At 40.0% G+C, this 18,897-nt stretch overlaps 1 protein-coding gene across 1 annotated transcript in view; it reads left to right on the top strand.

The window, feature by feature from the left end:
* Positions 1–1,002: 1,002 nt before the first annotated feature.
* Positions 1,003–18,897, top strand: part of LOC309550150 (uncharacterized protein) — a gene marked incomplete at both ends in the record, with an annotated part of 161,297 nt that continues 143,402 nt past the window's right edge. The window contains one exon of the mRNA XM_082250586.1: positions 1,003–1,681. Within this exon, the coding sequence (XP_082106712.1) occupies positions 1,003–1,681 (679 nt within the window). The remainder of the gene's footprint in view (positions 1,682–18,897) is intronic.

Raw genomic sequence — 18,897 nt, 5'->3', positions numbered from 1 at the left:
TTAGACCATGGAAAGGATCTGGGCCGGGATTCGGGAGCGGGAGGGGAGAGTTCCTCTTTTTGTTTTTTTTGTTTTTTATTCTCTAGCCTGATCCAACTATAACCCCATTTAGGAAATTGCTCAAAGAACCAATAATAATTGGAGGAGCAACTCAGCGTAAAGCTATTTTAGTGACCTCTTATAACTAAGGGGTCAAGTGGGTACTTTCCCCTCTTCTTCCTAATCTCCCGGGGGATTTTTAAAGGGAAAGAGAAAAAAAGGGAAAAGAAAGGGTTTTTTTTTTTTTTTCTTTCTCTCTTGCTCTCTCTCTTCTTTCTCCTCCTTCTTTCTTTTTTAGAATGGAAAATATACGAATTTTATCTATTAACGCAAAGGGCCTTAATGTGCCGGAAAAAAAGGAAAATTTTGTTAGATGACCTGAAAAGATCAAAGGCTGATATTGCTATGGTACAGGAGACACATTTCAGAGAGGATAAGTGTCCAAGGTTAGGTAACAATTTTTTCCCTATAGTTTACCATGCAACTAACTCGGAGGCAAAATCAAAAGGGGTGTCCATCCTGATATCAAGGAATCTACCTTGGAAATGTAAGCAAGTATTGAAAGACCCAAATGGTCGTTACTTATTTATAAAAGGGACTATACGGGAGACCGTTGTTACATTAGCCAACATGTATGTCCCAAACACAAAACAAGATGGATTCCTTGGTAGAGGGATGGACATACTAAATGAGTTTAGAGAAGGACAATTAATAATAGGGGGAGATTTGAATATTCCTCTGATCCCAGCAGAGGATACATCACGGGGAGTATCTTCAATCCCTGTAAGGGTACAAAAAAAGTTTGCCAAAATATTGCAGGAAGGTCAATTAATAGACGCATGGCGTCTCAGACACCCAGGAGAAAGAGACTATTAATTTTACTCCCCCTTACATCAACAATACTCCCGCATAGATTATTTTCTAATCCCACATAGTCAATTACACGCCATAAAAGATATAAAGATGGGTGCAGTGACTTGGTCTGACCATGCCCCAATTATAATAACTTACGAGCTACCAAACAAAAGAGAAAGGAGAGAAACAACCTGGAGACTGAATGAGAGTCTTTTACAGGACCAAGAGACTATGGCAGAGGTTGAATCAGAGATTGAATTATTTTTTCGGACTAACACTACAGAAGATTCAGACCCAGGTATAATATGGGAAACTCACAAAGCAGTTATACGTGGGATACTAATCAAACATGGGTCTAGGATCAAAAAACAACGAAATAAGCAGTTAAATCACCTACTCCAATCTTTATATAAAGCAGAAGCAAAACACAAGCACGTTCCGACAACAGAGGGAAAGGTGGAAATTTTAAGAATAAGAAAGGATATTAATGAACTTTTAACCTATAGGGCCAAAGCAGCAATTCAGAAAACTAAAAAGAATATCTATGAATCAGGTGATAAATGTGGAAGGCTATTGGCAAGATCACTTAGAGATCAAAACTCGACATCTTATATACCACATATAGTAAATGACGCAGGACAGAAATGTATTTACCCTAAACAGATAACTCAAGAATTTAAAAAGTATTACGAAACCTTATATAATTTAAAAACCCCGACAGTTTCACAGATGCAGTTGGAGGAGTATGTTCAATCCTCACAAATACCCCAACTGTCAGAAGAGGAGAGTAAGATTCTTGAATCCCCAATCACAGTAGCGGAGATAATGTAAATTATTAAAAATATTAAAGTAGGGAAGGCACCCGGTCCTGACGGATTCACTATATATTACTACAAGAAATGAATCCCACACCTGAAAGAATTTATGAAGGATATGTTTAATGCATGGGGTGCAGGGAATAGTATTCCAAAAGAAACCATACACGCGCACATAACGGTGATCCCTAAAGAAGGGAAAGACCCTTCCTCTTGCAAAAGTTACAGACCAATTTCATTGCTGAACACTGATTTCAAAATTTTTACAAAGATCATAGCAGTAAGATTACAGAAATACCTGATAAAACTGATCCATTTAGATCAGGTTGGATTTGTCCCAACCCGAGAGGCAAGGGACAACACGACCAAGCTACTGAATCTAATACACATAATACACCAGAATAAGATACCAATGGTCCTGCTCAACACCGACGCAGAGAAAGCGTTTGACAGGGTTAGGTGGGAGTATATGTTTGCTGTCCTACGTTATATAGGAATAGAAGAGAAAATGCTAAAATGGATAAGACAGAGTTATTCAACTCCATCGGCTAGAGTGAAGGTAAATGGAATCCTCTCTTCAGAATTTTCAATTGTAAATGGAACAAGACAGGGGTATCCCCTGTCCCCACTCTTGTTCATATTGTCACTGGAGCCCTTTCTCTGCAAGATTCGCATGAATCCTGACATCTCAGGGATCAAAGTGGGGAAGGACCAATATAAAAAATCAGCGTACGCAGATGACGTTCTATTTACGATCACAAACCCAACTATATCACTCCCCAATTTGTTATGTGAATTGGAGAGTTATGGTATTCAATCAAACATGAAGATAAACTTCATTAAGTCTGAAACAATGGGAATAGAACTGTCAGAGGCACTTCAACAACAATTATGTGTAAATTTTAAGTTGAATTGGACAAAGAAGGCCCTAAAATATCTTGGGACACGGATTACACCAAAAATATCGCAATTATTTAGTTTAAATTTCAACCCTCTACTAAAATCAATAAATATATTAATTCAAAAATGGAAAGGGGGAATGTATTCATGGATAGGTAGGTGTAATATAGTCAAAATGAGTGTCCTACCAAAATTTCTGTACATGTTCCAGGCACTTCCTATCCATATTCCACCTCGATTCCTATCACAGATCGAAACTATGATAATGAATTTTATCTGGAAATCAAAACGCCCAAGAATAGGGAAAAAATATCTAATTAAATCAAAAACAGAGGGGGGTCTGGCAGTTCCGAACATGAGAAAATATTACCAAGCTATTCAACTGGGAAGAGTGATTGATTGGTGCCGTCATGGGGAACATAAGATATGGCCAAACTTAGAGCAGGCACAATGTGAGATCTTACTGAAAAGAGCTCCATGGTGTTACAAAATTTTACCAGTAGCCATTAAGAACCACCCTATCATAGGAAACACGATAAAAACTTGTGCGAAAATATTTGAACAGGAAAAACTTATACGGGAAAATTCTATTCTGTACCCAGTTATAGGTAACCCCCACTTTGAGATAGGATGTCAGGATAAGAAATTTAAGATATTAGCAGAGAGAGGAATATTTCAGATATCAGACTTTATGTCAGAGACAGGATGGGCAACCATGGAGGAATTAACAGATGTCTCTGGCCATTTTTGTCTAGATTTTTGGAGAGCATTTCAACTTCGTCATTATCTAGGGACGTTGCAGATGCCCTCTCAGGAGGATAAAACTGTATCAGCATTTGAAAAAATATGCACCCAGAATGGGATTCTGGAACACACAATATCTAAACTGTAGTCCCTGATAATGTCATCAGTAGAAAGGCGTAAACTACCGTTTCTGAGGGAATGGGAAAGGGAAATGGGTATTACATTTTCAATAGAACAAGAAAATCAAATAATTAAGTCAGTATTCTCAACTTCAATGTGTGTCAAAATCCAAGAACTGAATTATAAGATGTTTACCAGATGGTATTATACTCCAGTTAAATTGAACAAAATTTCTGTATCAAATACTGACCGTTGTTGGAGATGTGGGACAGAGAGAGGGACAATGTTTCACATATTTTGGACATGTCCGGAACTAGAAGTGTTTTGGGAACAGATCTGGAGGACAATACAGAAGATTATGAAAGGTAAATTTCTAAAAGAACCATTTCTCTTTCTGTTCCACGCTCCTAGTAAACCGGTGCAAAATTACAGAAATTCCATTATGCCCCATCTAGTAAACGCAGCAAAGATATGTATACCCCTTAGATGGAGAGAGACCGAGCCACCCAATATAAACATGTGGGTGAGTAAAGTGGAGGAGATAAGCAACTTGGAGAAACTAGTACTATTTGCCCATCAACAAAATGATAAATATGAGGAGAAATGGAAACAGTGGAAAAATTATATTAATTCAGAGGAAGGCCAATCTGTAACCATAGAACAAGAACCAGCTCAGCAGCAAGCAGAAAATAGATAAATAAGAATAATAGAGTATTGACTATGGTAGGGAGGGGAAGAGAGGAGAGGAAGGAGAGAGGAGATTGAGAAGATAAATTATTATTTTTTTTTTTTTTTATGTTGTTTTTTTTTGTTTTGGCCCCGGGGGAGAGGGGTGAGGGGGAAGGAGGGAAAAGATAAGGAAAATGGGAGATTTGGGTTTGGTTACAGAATAATGGGAAGATACTTGTCCCGAATAGGGGATATAGATGTTTTGTATATTATGATTTTGGAAGTTAAAATGTAAAATGTATTGATTAAATATCTATGTAACTGAACTTAAAGAAATAAAGATATAATTTGAAAAAAAAAAAAGATTAGGGGTTAAATCAGTGGGTGCCCTTGTCGCCTACGGTTGGTTGTCCCAGTTGGATGTTTCTCCATCACTAGTATATTTGCACTGTAATCTGGGGAGGATGGGAGTGTGGTAGGAACCATCCATCCTGGTTTAGAACAAGGACAACTGAATATAGGCAGAGGAGAGTATAGGCCTTTGTTAGGCCTTCCAGGGGTACCAAGATGGCCCTCAATAGGAAGTGTACTAGGTTGGGCAGGAAGTGGAAACATGGGTGTACTAAGATGGCCGCCAATAGAAAGTTGTCACAGTGGGTTGCCCCCCCTAACTCATCTGTCCATATGTGCCTTGGAACTCTTTCTGTGTTGTACGTTAGTCAGTGATGGATATTCCATCGCCCCCCTTGCCACAGGCTTTGCACATGAGGAAGTCAGATGCTGTCCCTACGGGAAAAACAATGTCTTGCAGGGAAGGGCTGTAACGGGGGTATAACTAGTCACTTTTCTTCTCTGACTTGTTCCTCCCCCCCCCCCCGAGATTAAGAGTCTCATGCTCTACCGACTGAGCTTGCCGGGCAATCAGTTTGTAAACGATTTTATAGTTCCTCCTGATTGATACTGATTTTCCTCTTTTGGCAAAGTGGCAATTTTCAAAACTCTGACCAGAGGTTCCCCTTCTTGATTAGAGGATGCCCTTAAAATATCACTTGAATGCTATGGTTAGATAAAGGATTAACTTAATTTGAAACATTTGGCTTTGTGACAATTTTTTCTTGCAATAATTTTTATTGTGTTTACATAAGAACAGGTACAAACAATGGAATAAGGAGAAAAACAATAACACAGTCTATGTAACTGAAGGGCAACCAGCATAAGGTTTGGGGTACGCATACATCAGCCAACAGTCACACAGTAGAAATGAAGCATCCGTAATATAATACAGGTTAATTGTAGTAGCGATGCCCATCCTATCCAGGCACCCCATCTGGGAGCAAACTATGCCACGGGGAGGATGACAGCGTAGCCAGCATCTATTTAGCATGCGTCAAAATTTTATTAAAGCACAGAGGTACATCAATGAGGGTTTAGAAAGTAGAACAAGAGAAATAGGATAGAAGGGGTTAAAGGTGGGTAAAAGGTAAAGGAATCTCCGCTATAGTAGGAGGCAAAGGGGGAAAAGAGAAGAACGACAAGAAGGTCACGTCAGAGGTTCCCATCAGCAGGTTTCAAGTGCCCCGGGTAGAGTGGAATGTTAGAATATATTGCCCACGGCTCCCAGACTGCTTCAAAAATGCGTTCCCTGTCGATCAAAATGCCCTCTAATTTCTCCTGAGAGATAATCCAGGAAATGTTTCGTTTTGCCTCAGTGAGGGAAATAGTGTCTCGCTTCCAAGATCTAGCGAGTGTCCTCTTGGCACCAAGAAGGATAAAAAAGAGCAATCTGGACATATGTTTGGGGGCGTGAGCAATAGGATAATTAAGTAAAGCTATCTTGGGGTCCTGTGGAATAGTCAGACCAGAGATCTTCCTCAAAAGGTGGAAGATCTTATTCCAGAAGGACCTGATATGTGGACAGGACCACCAGGTATGATACATAGAGCCCGTCATCCCACAATTATGGAAGCACAATGGGGAGGTGTTAGGAAACATCGCAGCCAATCTGGTCAGGACTCTATACCATCTGGTAAAATCTTTTACATTGGCTTCTATCAGGGAGATATTCAAGACACCTTTAAATGAGCGGCGAAAACATTGTGTCCAAGTATCCAATGGGAGCGACTCGCCTAGGTCAGATTCCCAGGAAATCGCATATGAGGGTTTGTCCCTAGTCGCTGCCAGGGAGGCGTAGATGATGGAAATGCCACCTCTCTGATCCAGTATATTAGAGCACCAATTCTCATATGGGGTGAGTGTGGGGGAGTCAGGTTTGTTCAGCCAAATGGAGTGGAGAAAGTGAAGAATCTGTGAGTGTCTGAATAATTCTGAAGGGGGCATCTTCAAAATCTTCTTACAGTGCCCTAGGTTGAGGGGACCTAATCTGTTGAAGAAATGTCCGATTCTGAATAAACCCTTGTTGAGCCACCATTTAAAGGCCTTTATATCCATTCCCGGAGGGAAGTCGGGGGCTTTGTGCCAATTTTACAAAAACCTTACCAGAGGTTCCCCTTCAGTTATGGAGGGTGCCCCTAAAATACCACTTAAATGCTATAATCAGATAATAATCAGAAAAATTAAATCTATAACTGTCATAGGAACAAAGATATTTACATTTGAACCCCCCTTGGCAAGTAGCCAATTCTCAAACTTTTGTACCGAGTCTCCCCTACACATAGGGAACATGTTTTTCCTGATTAAACAGTGTTCTTATCCACGATTACTACGCTCAATATCAATAAATGGCAAAACAATTGAACTTTACAGAAATAATTGTATATGTGTGTGAATGCTGGGATTCTTATCCCACACCCTATATATATATATACAAGTATGTCACACTACACAGGAAAAAGAGGAAGTTAGGGTAAGGAGAAGTGGGGGCAGACAGCTGCGAGGGAGAGCGTGTGTGACTGCAGCAGCGCTTGAAAACAGGAAGCAAGTAATACAGATCTGTCTAGCAAGATAGCTTAAATTCAATATATCAAAAATGTTTTCCTAATTAAGGGCCTATAAATAACAGAACACATAGGAACTCAAGACATGACACACCTGACATTACGGACTCAATATAGGGGGGCTTAAACTGTCAGAATGAACTCTGTTCCACAGGATACCCACGCTGAGCGTGTTCCTTGGCGTTTCCCCTCCCCTATTATCCAGGTGCTTTACCACACTGACAAGCGTGCTTTACCGCACTGACGAGGGGAGTCTGTAATCAGTTAATTGTAACCACTGCATCAAGACCAGCCAATTATTTTGCCTGTGACTATTTCCCTTCTGACCGTCTCATCAACCCACCACAAGCCGGCACACATATAACAAAACAGGCAGCAGATATAAATTATACAGGTTTCTTGTTAATAGACCCTGGGCAAGTTATGTTACCTGTCTTTGCTGACCGCAGGCAGCCGAAGCGAACACCACAGAGATAACCAATCACAGATACAAGGTATACAGGTAAGGTTTAAAATATGTCTTACCGTATATTCAGAGGTGATCAGTCTCTGCCCTCGTCTGTGTTGATTCCTCTCAGCTTCCTCTTTATCGGCTACCGTTGGACAGAATCCAAGGTCCCATCTGGGGTGCCAAAATGTTTTGGATTGGGACCAGAACAGTCCGAGATTATATCTGCCCCTTCCTAATTTTAGATTAATGTGCGCGCACAGAGAATAAATCATACTCTGACACATTTGTCAAAATAGTTGGTTCTAATTTATTAGTTCCTCTTTTGTCTTTATAAACACTCAAAAAAAGTCATTTCCAGGAAATAGTCATATATAATACGTATAAGGTGGTGATTGGATGATTGGAGTATCTATGTGTCTGTGTTTTCCTTCCAGGACATGACGAGGTCTTATTTTGGGTGTAGTGTCCCTGTTCAGGTGCCATCTTGCTTCCACGAAGGGAGGGGTGATCTAGCTGCATTTTGAGTAAGGTAGTAAATCTCAGCAGTAACATATATATATATATATATATATATATATATATATATATATATAGATATATATATATATATATATATATATATATATATATATATATATATACATACATACATAAGGTATGCACCATAAGGTGAAATAGGCATTTCACTAATATAACCATTATTACATCCATTACAATGTCACAAGGGGAAGTGGGTCTCAGGGTGATGTCACCACATGGCCACGCCCCATCAATATATGAGACCCGTTAGACACTGGAACTGACAGAACACCAGCTATATACAGTTTTTTTAAAGAGGAAATAAAAAAAATACGCAAAATGCATTAAAACTGCATGCAGAAATGCATAAAAAATTAGAGTTTAAAAAAACACCCCAAAATGAGCTGATAAATCGCATCAAGCACAATCTGCATAGATGTGAACCTAGACTTACAGTAGGTCCTGTTCACACATACTGCACTGACCTGCATTTTACCGCATTAGAAGAATGCAGTTTACTGCAAGTGCAAATCAGAAATAACTGCTTTGTTATGTGTTCTGTTCACTCATCAATGCTGGTGTCATGTGTAGTGCGGTGCTTTGTGTTAAAATGATACAAGTATTCATTTTAATGCAACAAAATGCATACAAATGCATGCAAATGCATTTAAATGCACATCAACACAATGCAACACAAGTCTATCGGAAAAAAAAACAGTTTTTTATTATTTTGTCCCTTTCATACGGCAGCCATCTTAGAGGGGAAGTACAGTGTGTGCAGTGTAAAGCTAGCAAGCAGAGTGTCTCAATGGCAGGATTTATAGAAATAGCTGAGTGACATCAGAAATCCTGGTATAAGGTCCAAAACTGCCATTTACTCTTAGATTATGTGAGCAATGGTTGCACTCAGTAGGGCCATTTGGCTTGCCCCAATCTCCTCATCTGCCTCCTCCTCCTCAATATATCTAGCAAAATCACATTGATTAGGGTTGGTACAGTAGACATCCCATTTGCCAATGCCTCTCCAAAACAATAATGTATTTGTCTCTATCTTTTTCTCCCTCACACTTAAAACCCTCTCAACCCACAAACAGGAAAATGATGTGATGTCAGAGGAAATAACCAGCAAAATGCATTGCAATATACTGCTCATTTAAAATGTGTGTCAATGTATATCAACACACATTAAAGAACATTGGGACATGGCTGTACGACAACTGATAGGGATGTTGAGGAGCCTTGGAAGTGTTTTTTCCGGCGAGGTTTCCAGTCTGGTTATACATTGCCTTCTGGCTTATGGATTGATACCGCTGTAACGCTCTGGGATATGTGTATCCAATGCTCGTTTTATTATTGTAATTGTAAGTGCAATGTTTGAAGATTTTAATAAATTGATCATGTGTTTGAGACATATTACACTAGTGGAGCTTTCCTTTGTCTCCCCTCTTTTGTGAGTGAGTTCTATTCATATTGGAGACATTACCCTCTGAGGGGTAACTGCTTATCTGCCAAGTACAGGAGTGTGAGGCAAAAAGCTCCAGGGAGTGCATATCTTATGGGGAATGGGGTATTAGTGCACTAACGGTGTGGTGTGAAGAACTCTTTGGGGGGACTGTTCTTTTACACTTTGACATTTCTTCCACTTCATCTATGGACTTTGGTTACACATGTATATGTGCATTTCCTCATCACTGTGATTGTTTCATCTGGTTTAATTTATGTTTTTAAATTTTGATGCTCACATTCACTATGTATGATTGCTGTGTTTGTAATTAAGCATCAGTAGGTAATTTTCATCTATTACACACTCTAGCACTGCTGTTCACTTAAAGTGTTAGATTTAAGTGACAAGGTTAATATAATTTTTTTTGTTTATTGAAAGTGGCGGCTACACATCTTTACCTGATTTTATTCTATGTTTTACATTCAACTATTTTACACATATCATTTTCTTTGGCGCAGTGGTGGATTGGTGTTTTTTACTTGGTAAATCTCTTATTCATATATTGCACCATTCACCATCTACTTCCTGGACAGAGATGCTTCATCAGAAAATCACAAACACAGTAGTGCATAGATCATGTAAATCCTGGTAACTTAGCAGCTCTTAACTGTGAAAGCACTGCGTAAACTGTTGGTACTATATCAATCCTGTATAACAATAATGATAATAATAATAATAATAATCACCAATTCACCAATATATGACACTGATCAGCCCCTGTTGCAGGCTACAAACTACAGTGATACAATTGTGCTGTCTGGTCACTACAGAAGGAAGAGTTGAGAATTCTTATTCCTACCTACAGCAGGCTAATGGCATCATCTCATATATTGTAGGTCCACAAAGAAATCTTCAGAGGCAATCAACCGGTCAATTATAAACAGCTTTATTAAAGGTTAAAAATAGAACATGAAAAATTGCAAAAACCTTCAACATAACAAAAAGTTAAAATGACAACGTTGTCAAAACCAGACAAGAAAGCAGATGCAGACACCCACACAAACCACACATCTATCACATTCATCCAATCTGATGGTTAAATCAAAGAGGCACTAGTGCAAGTAGTTGCGGGTGGAGTATAATGTGATTTTTACCACAGTTGGTCTGTTTATGGCTTCAAAGGTAGTACAGGGCCAGACATTATATGGAGTATATGAGAGATGGATGGATGGCTCAATCCGCTGAAACAGAGTCAATCAGTGGTGTATTTGCATAGTACAGCCATAAGTGCAGGTAAGGGCTGAATGGGATATGCACACCAATGTGCTGAATGGTTAAGGAGGAAAAAGAAATGTTGGGACTTTAAATGAGATGTGAACCGAACAGTGGGTAGATGGGTTTATGTAAGAACACATTAGTAAAAAAAATGTACTGTATATCTTGGCTTGTCCTCACATCTCCTGTGATGAACATGGATACACTTTGCATACTAGACCCCTCTCTGGGATTCTTGATAATGTTATCACTGACTACACAATGGAGACCTTGTCAAGGTTTTACCTTGCCTTCCTGTTGGCAGCCATCTTGGACATGTGCAGACTGCTGTCTTTTATAAATTTTGTTTGCATCATCACTTGCCTGTTGCCCGGGCGTCACTCAGTGATGATGTTGCACATCTGACTATATATATCACCTGTTGGCTTGCAGTCCTTTGCCCTTGTGTTTGTGCTCCAAGGTGTATCACTGCTAGCAATCTGCTGTTCTCCGTGGTCCTCTGTGCATTATCTGGCTTGGCTGACGGTTTTCCTGGCTCTTGATTCCACATCGACAGACGACCCGGCATCGGCAGACGACCTAGCATCGGCAGACTACCTGCCTCTGGACTCGTCCCTGGCTTGGATGACAACCCGCTCTAGACTTGACCCCGGCTGTTCCTGATTTCGCTTCTCACTCTTGCTGTGCTTTTATTGATGTTGCTTTATTTTACTTGCATCTTCGTGTGGTCTGGTTTCCTGGTACCCTGACAGATCTATATTCTTAGCGATGTCCTCTTCTATGTGCCCTGGCATCCACGAGTTGTCCTCTCTCATCTCCCATTGCAGGCATTTGGCCCTCTATCCACAACACTATATGTTGTCCTTCGAGCTGATGTGTGAATAAATTAGGGAAGGATTTTTTTAATTGGTGATGCTTTTTTCACCTGCTCCTGAGGAAGTGGAAATTACTCCACAAAACGCGTCAAGCTTTTTTTGATGCAAACAATACAATCATGCATTTATGTACATGTCTAAAAATCATATGCATATTAATTAATTATTAGTTATGAATTTGTTGTGTTTTATCTTATCAGTCCCCTCTGATGTGTCCCAGAAGATTGCAGGAAGGGAGGGGGAGAGCAGAACTTCCGCTCGAGCCACTTAAGTGGCCCGAGCGGAAGTGGGAGAGGGTACTTGTCAAATCTAGATACCCCCCCCCCAAAAAAAAAAATGACATGCCAAATGTCTAAGGGCTACAGTGGGAGGGGCTGAGCGGAGAGCACAGCGGTCAAGTGGCCTCGCGGCTGATGTCACAGGGGGATCATTGCCCCTCCCGCTGTTGCCCTTAGATCGGGGGCAGAGAGCGGCTGAAGGTCACGTGACCAACCAGAAACAATCTGAAAAAAAGTATTTAGAGGCATAATTTCATAAATACATATACACAGTGTAGGATCGCTTAGTAGAGCAGAGGGCCTGGCAGTGAAATCTATTTGACTTTAAACCACTTTAACTATATAGTTTTATTATCTTGACTGGGAGTCATATGACGTCCAGCAGGATAAGCTGTCCATGGGCGCCCCCAGGAGAGCGCAGCACAACAATCAGTGGTGCAGTGTGTCACTCCAATTGCATTAAAGAGCCTATGATGTAGGCTCTTTACCATGTGATCGGCTGTGTCCAATCACAGCTGATCACAGCGTAACCAGGAAGTGCCAGTTATCGGCATTCCTCTATTCACTGCTGACACGGGGTGAATAGAGGAGCCAATAAGTGGCTCTCCTGACAGGGGGGTCTTCACTGATTATCAGCGCAGTGGTTAACAGTGCAGCCCCATCAGGGATGCCCACCAGTGCCCACCTGTGATGCCCCCATGGGTTGCCCATCAGTGCACACAAGCGCCCTTTAGTAATGCCAATCAGTGCCCATCAGTAATGCCAATCAGTGCCAATTAGTATTGCCCATCAGTGCTGCCTATTAGTGCCATCTATTAGTGGCCATCAGTGCCAATCAGTGCCACCTATCAGTGCTTATCAGTGCTACCTATCAGTGCCCATCAATTCTCCATATCAGTGCCACCTATCAGTGCCCATCAGTGCCCTTTAGTGCAGCCTCATCAGTGCCCATCAGTGAAGGAGAAAGCTTTCTTATTTACAAAATTTTATAACAGAAACAATTTTTTTTTTTTCTAAATTTTCATTTTTTTTTATTTGTTTAGCAAAAAAGAAAAAACCCAGTGGTGATGATTAACACCAAAGAAAGCTCTATTGGTGGGAAAAAAAATGCTAAAAATTTCATATGGGTACAGTGTTGCATGACTGCACAATAGTCATTCAAAGTGTGACAGTGCTGAAAGCTGAAAATTAGCCTGGGCAGGAAGGGGATAAAAGTGTCCTGTATTGAAGTGGTTAAGAGCTGCATTTAGTGATAAAGGATACAGTTTTTCTGAAAAATAATATTCTATTGCTTAATCATGTAACAATAAATATACAAAACATCGACTTTAAAGATTTATTGCACGTTACAACTTAATTGTTCTGTGAATTTACACCTTTAAAGTCCACCTGTTGTAAAAGCTGTCACTGCTGCCCTCCTTCTGAAAATTCTACATGCTTGGCTGCCATGTCAGTCCAATAGCTTTAAAATTTCTGAGTCTCTTTGTGATAGAGGATAAAACAAGTCATAATGTCTAAACCCAGTTTTGCAACATTGACATGTGTTATTAAACTGTACATATCATCTCAATTACTTAGTGTATCCAAGTGGAATATACCTTGTTTTTTCCAGGACAATTTTATAATTGGATATATTTGGAATTGGATATAGTTGGATTCCATATTATAAAAGGAATACTGGACCAAAAAAGTAATACATTTTATATATATATATATATATATATATATATATATATATATATATATATAATTTTTTTTTTTTTAAGTAAGCTGTATATTTCTTATGATTACCATGATCTACCACCAAAGACTAACCCAAACCCTGAAGATAATAGTGATACCACATACATGTATGTTATTTGTTGTTTGTACCTATGTTAGGGGCCAGAAGCAATAGTGCAGATTCATCCTACTGAAAACACACTGATACTAACTGACATTCATACTAAAATTAAAAAAAATTGCTTTTCTAGTCCTATGAAAAAAGAAACCTGACCCTGACCTTTGACCTCAACTTTTAAATATTTACCATGACCTTTGACCCTAAACTTGACCCTTACTCTACCCTGATGTCAACCTAGGTCAAACTGATTTAGCTATTTTATCTTTTCTTTTTTTGGTTTGTTAACAAGCTTCTCCTCCAGCAAAGAGAAAAAGATACATTGTACAGTGGCTGGTCACTGTAATAGCCACTCACAGACTATTAAAGGAACCTTGTGATCAGGAACCGGTTCTCCTGGTTCCAGCTTTTGCTGCACAGTTCACTTTCAACCCAGAGATTTTCCCAACAGTATTTTTCTCTGCTGCTAAATGTCCTTATGCTGATGGTCAGCATCATTCAATCTTTGAGCCCAGATCACCCTAGACCCGTACAAGCTTGTTAAAACAATATACGTAGTCCCAAAGAAAAATAATTGGTGACACAAAGGTGTAAATATATGTGAACTCAAATGTATAGTAATAGCTGCAGTGTGATTGTGTGCAAATAGCAATACAGTTAATGAACACAGAAAAACACACCACGCTCAGTATATCAATACTCAAAATACTACATCATAGTCCATTTAAAATCAACTGAATTAAAAAAAGCATGGCATTTATTTATTGTGCACAGAACTATTCTTTGCCAAACATGAATATAAATACATGGTCAAACAAATAATATTTCAGAACCAAAACTGAACCATGTATCAAATTACCAAAATTATTGTTTTATTTCCATCTAAATCAAAACCCAGATCAGAAAATCCTGACCATTTACGGTATATCTGCTTTTTTTAAGGTAGTTAGTGTGTTAAAGAAGTGCACTGATCGTTGAAATATAGGAATCCTGTATTTATACAACAGCTTCAGGAGATTCATTTATGTCTAAAAATATGGAAAAAGTTAAAGAAAAAAAAAATTGAATTGCCTTACGTCAGAATGAAAATGTAGCACAACTACTGATTTTACACAAACAGTACCTGCAAAATAACAGTACAACACAATCTGCTGAAGGGTTAGTAATTTGTTTCTAAATTTTAATTGATTTGTGCATCATTGGAGTGTCTTTGAGCCCTGTGGCAGATTTAAGAGAGCTGCTAAGTGAAACTGCAGTTATACTGTAATTTAATGGCTTGGACTATTTTTTCAAGACAGTGAACATGCAGAGATATTATTTTCAGTTATGAATATAAAAACAATTACCTAATTATTGCTTTAATGCTTTCTGCTTTTGTTGTTCTGCTTTCTTATTTTTTTTTTTCCCAGTAGATATAATGGTTCACCCTGTTTGTCAAGTGAGATAGACGTTTTTCCTTCCTTTAACCATTATGAATTCTTAAGCATAGAGTTTTCATTATGGAGGGTCACGGATTTTTAGTCCCAGAAAAATTGCTAGTGATATTATCTATGTTATATGGACAAAATAAAAGATAGTATTTAGGGTTTTCTATTCTTCATACACATACAATATACAAAGCTTTAAATAATCACACACCCTTGGGGTTTTCCCCATTTTGCAGTGTTATAAATTGCAAATAACATAAATGTAGTGTAATTCCACTATTTAATTTGTACAACACACTAAATACATTGGAAGTGCAAAATATTTTTTATTGGGATATATGTATAGTAGTAGAGGTATGTACTGTAATAGTAGGACCATGCCACCAATGAGATCAGTTAAGGCAAACACCCTAGGTGGGACTCATTGAGGCATACTGGACATACCAGCCATACATGACAATCCTCACTGCAGCTCAGTAACGCTGAGCCTAATAAATCACAGATTTAAAGAGACTGAGCTACCTGCTCAGCCATTGTTCTTGTCACACAGTCAGGTGATGCAGACCTGTTAACAGTGCAAGTTCAACACAACTGCAGTAGTCAGGCAGAGACTTTTACCCAAGCGGGGTAAGCCTGTGCTCTTAACAGCCTCTGCATCACTGAGCTTATTGTGTGGAAGCCCCTTTATTGGCTACCTTAAGTTAGCCTATAGAGGGTATCACCTAAACTCCAAACCTTTGACATAAAATGTAATTACCTCCTTCCTGCCGACAGTACGCATATATGCGGCCCAACTGAATGGGGCTTTTCCATGGGACTGCATATATGTGTGTATCCGTGTTTGTGTTGGGAACGCTCTGCACTGTGTTCTCCCACTCCAGAAACTGGTCTCTCACCAGGAGCCTTGGGTCCTCTGCTAACAATTTTGACCCACAACTCCCAATTGTGATAGCCTCTGATTATCCATCACAGAGATCAGTCACTGTTTTCTTTCTCTCTGAATGGAGTGAGAGATACATTGTATCTCTCTCTCTCCTTACAGGGAGAAAGAAATAAAAAAAGTGTATAAAAAATGTTATATATATATATATATATATATATATATATATATATACAGTATATATATATATATATATATATATATATACACACACACACACACAGTATCTCACAAAAGTGAGTCCACCCCTCACATTTTTGTAAATATTTTATTATATCTTTTCATGCGACAACACTGAAGAAATTACACTTTGTTACAATATAAAGTAGTGAGTGTACAGCTTGTATAACAGTGTAAATTTGCTGTCCCCTCAAAATAACTCAACACACAGCCATTAATGTCTAAACAGCTGGCAACAAAAGTGAGAACACCCCCAAGTGACAATGTCCAAAATGAAACCAATTGGCCATTTTCCCTCCCTGGTGTCATGTGACACGTTAGTGTTACAAGGTCTCAGGGGTGAATGGGGGGCGGGTGTGTTAAATTTGGTGTTATCACTCTCACTCTCTCATACTGGTCACTGGAAGTTCAACATGGCATCTCATGGCAAAGATCTCTCTAAGGATCTGAAAAAAAGAATTGTTTCTCTACATAAAGATGGCCTAGGCCATAAGAAGATTGCAAAGACCCTGAAACTGAGCTGCAGCACGGTGGCCAAGACCATACAGCGGTCCAACAGGACAGGTTCCACTCAGAACAGGCCTCACCACGATCAACCAAGATGATGCACAAGAAAGCCTGCAAACAGTTTGCTGAAGACAAGCAGGCTAAGGACATGGATTTCTGGAATCATGTCCTGTGGTTTGATGAGATCAAGATAAACTTATTTGGTTCAGATGGTGTCAGCGTGTGTGGTGACAACCAGGTGAGGAGTACAAAGACAAGTGTGTCTTGCCTACAGTCAACAGTGTTATGGTCTGGGGCTGCATGAGTGCTGCCGCCACTGGGGAGCTACAGTTCATTAAGGGAACCATGAATGCCAACATGTACTGTGACATACTGAAGCAGAACATGATCCCCTCCCTTTGGAGACTGGTTCTGCAGGGCAGTATTCCAACATGATAACGACCCCAAACACACCTCCAAGACGACCATTGCCTTGCTAAAAAAGCTGAGGATAAAGGTGATGGACTGACTAAGCATGTGTCCAGACCTAAACCCTTTTGAGCATCTGTGGGGCATCCTCAAACAGAAGGTGGAGGAGCGCAAGGTCTCTAATAGGGATGAGCTTCGAGTTCCAGTCGAATGTAAGTAAGCTGTAGCTTGACAAAGGAGCAAGATATTAGGCCCAAGCCATACGGCGCATGCTCTGACACGAGTAGCATTTTTATGACGTTACTGGCACAGGTTGCGGTCCATGGTGCGGTTCAGCCCTTGTTTTCATCCTCTCTCTCCCTGGAAGCCGGCTTACACATCTACATCCGAGGAGGAAGCAAGAAGGAAAAACTGTTTACTAAACCTGCTGGTAGCACTGAAGCCCCGTCATCCAGGACTCATAGAGGGACTCTCTACTCCCCAATTTCAGGCTTAGTCATGTCAAATGTGAGTTTTTAAGAACCTGTGTTTCTTTTATATTAAAATTACATACAGTCTGCATTTTGTGTTTCTTCTTTTCTTTCATATTTGGGAATATTGCTTCAGTCTTTCCCCCACTGGTGATGGCTGCCTAGAAGATTTGTGGATTCATCCTCTTATGGTGCCCCATATACCACAGGACATTGTATGTTCACTGAACATTATTCAGTAAAGACTTGATATAGCCCACGATGAACTAGCACCGATCCATCTATTATTATGTTGCCATAATTGCTGTACCCCCTTGTGCATCTCAGGCACTTTTCTTTTTGCTCCAGATGTGGGTGTTTTTTGGTTAGTGGTGAACCAGCACCAAATAATATTAAGGCCATCATTTCTGTACCCCCTTGTCCATCTCAGGCGCTCTTACTTCTGCTCCAGACGTGGTGTTTTTTGGTTAGTGGTGAACCAGCACCAAATAATATTAGGGCCATAATTGCTGTACCCCCTTGTGCCTCTCAGGTGCTCTTCTTTCTGCTCCAGAGGTAGGTGTTTTTTTTGGTTAGTGGTGAATCAGCACCAGTAATATTAGGGCCATAATCACTGTACCCCCTTGTGCATCTCAGACGCTCTTCCTTCTGCTCCAGATGTGGATGTTTTTGGTTAGTGGTGAACCAGCACACATTCTACAATAATCAGTTATAAAAACCACCCAAAATCCCCATCATGTCTGAAAGGCCAACAAGGAGAGGCAGACGCTCACAGGCCACCAAAAAAGGGCAAGCAGCCTCTGTGTCCACAGTGAAAGTGCTGGTCACGTACATGGTGCATCCATCTGCAGGCGGGGCACACTTGTCCTTTTTTTCCGGTGCTGGCAGTGTTATTGAGCCACAACATGCAGAAGAGTTGGTGGAGTAATAACTATGCCCGCCCTCATCCTCCTCGTCCTCTGCCACACAGGCTCATACTAGTTTGCCTTCCACCGCAGCTGCCAAAGTGCCCGTTTCACAGGCTCCTTGTCTACAGCTACTCCTTCCATAGGCCTCACAATCATGCATGGAGAAGTCACCTGAATTATTTGATCATATTGTTAGTTGCATGATGCTGGAGGATGCGCAGCAGCTTGAATGCTCCGATGTTGGGTTCCAAGATTGAGGAAGGGAATAACGTGAGCCTA

The sequence above is a fragment of the Pelophylax lessonae genome (assembly GCF_965119305.1).
Source record: "Pelophylax lessonae genome assembly, chromosome: 3".
NCBI lineage: Eukaryota > Metazoa > Chordata > Amphibia > Anura > Ranidae > Pelophylax > Pelophylax lessonae.
This window is presented reverse-complemented; position numbering and strand designations above follow the sequence as displayed.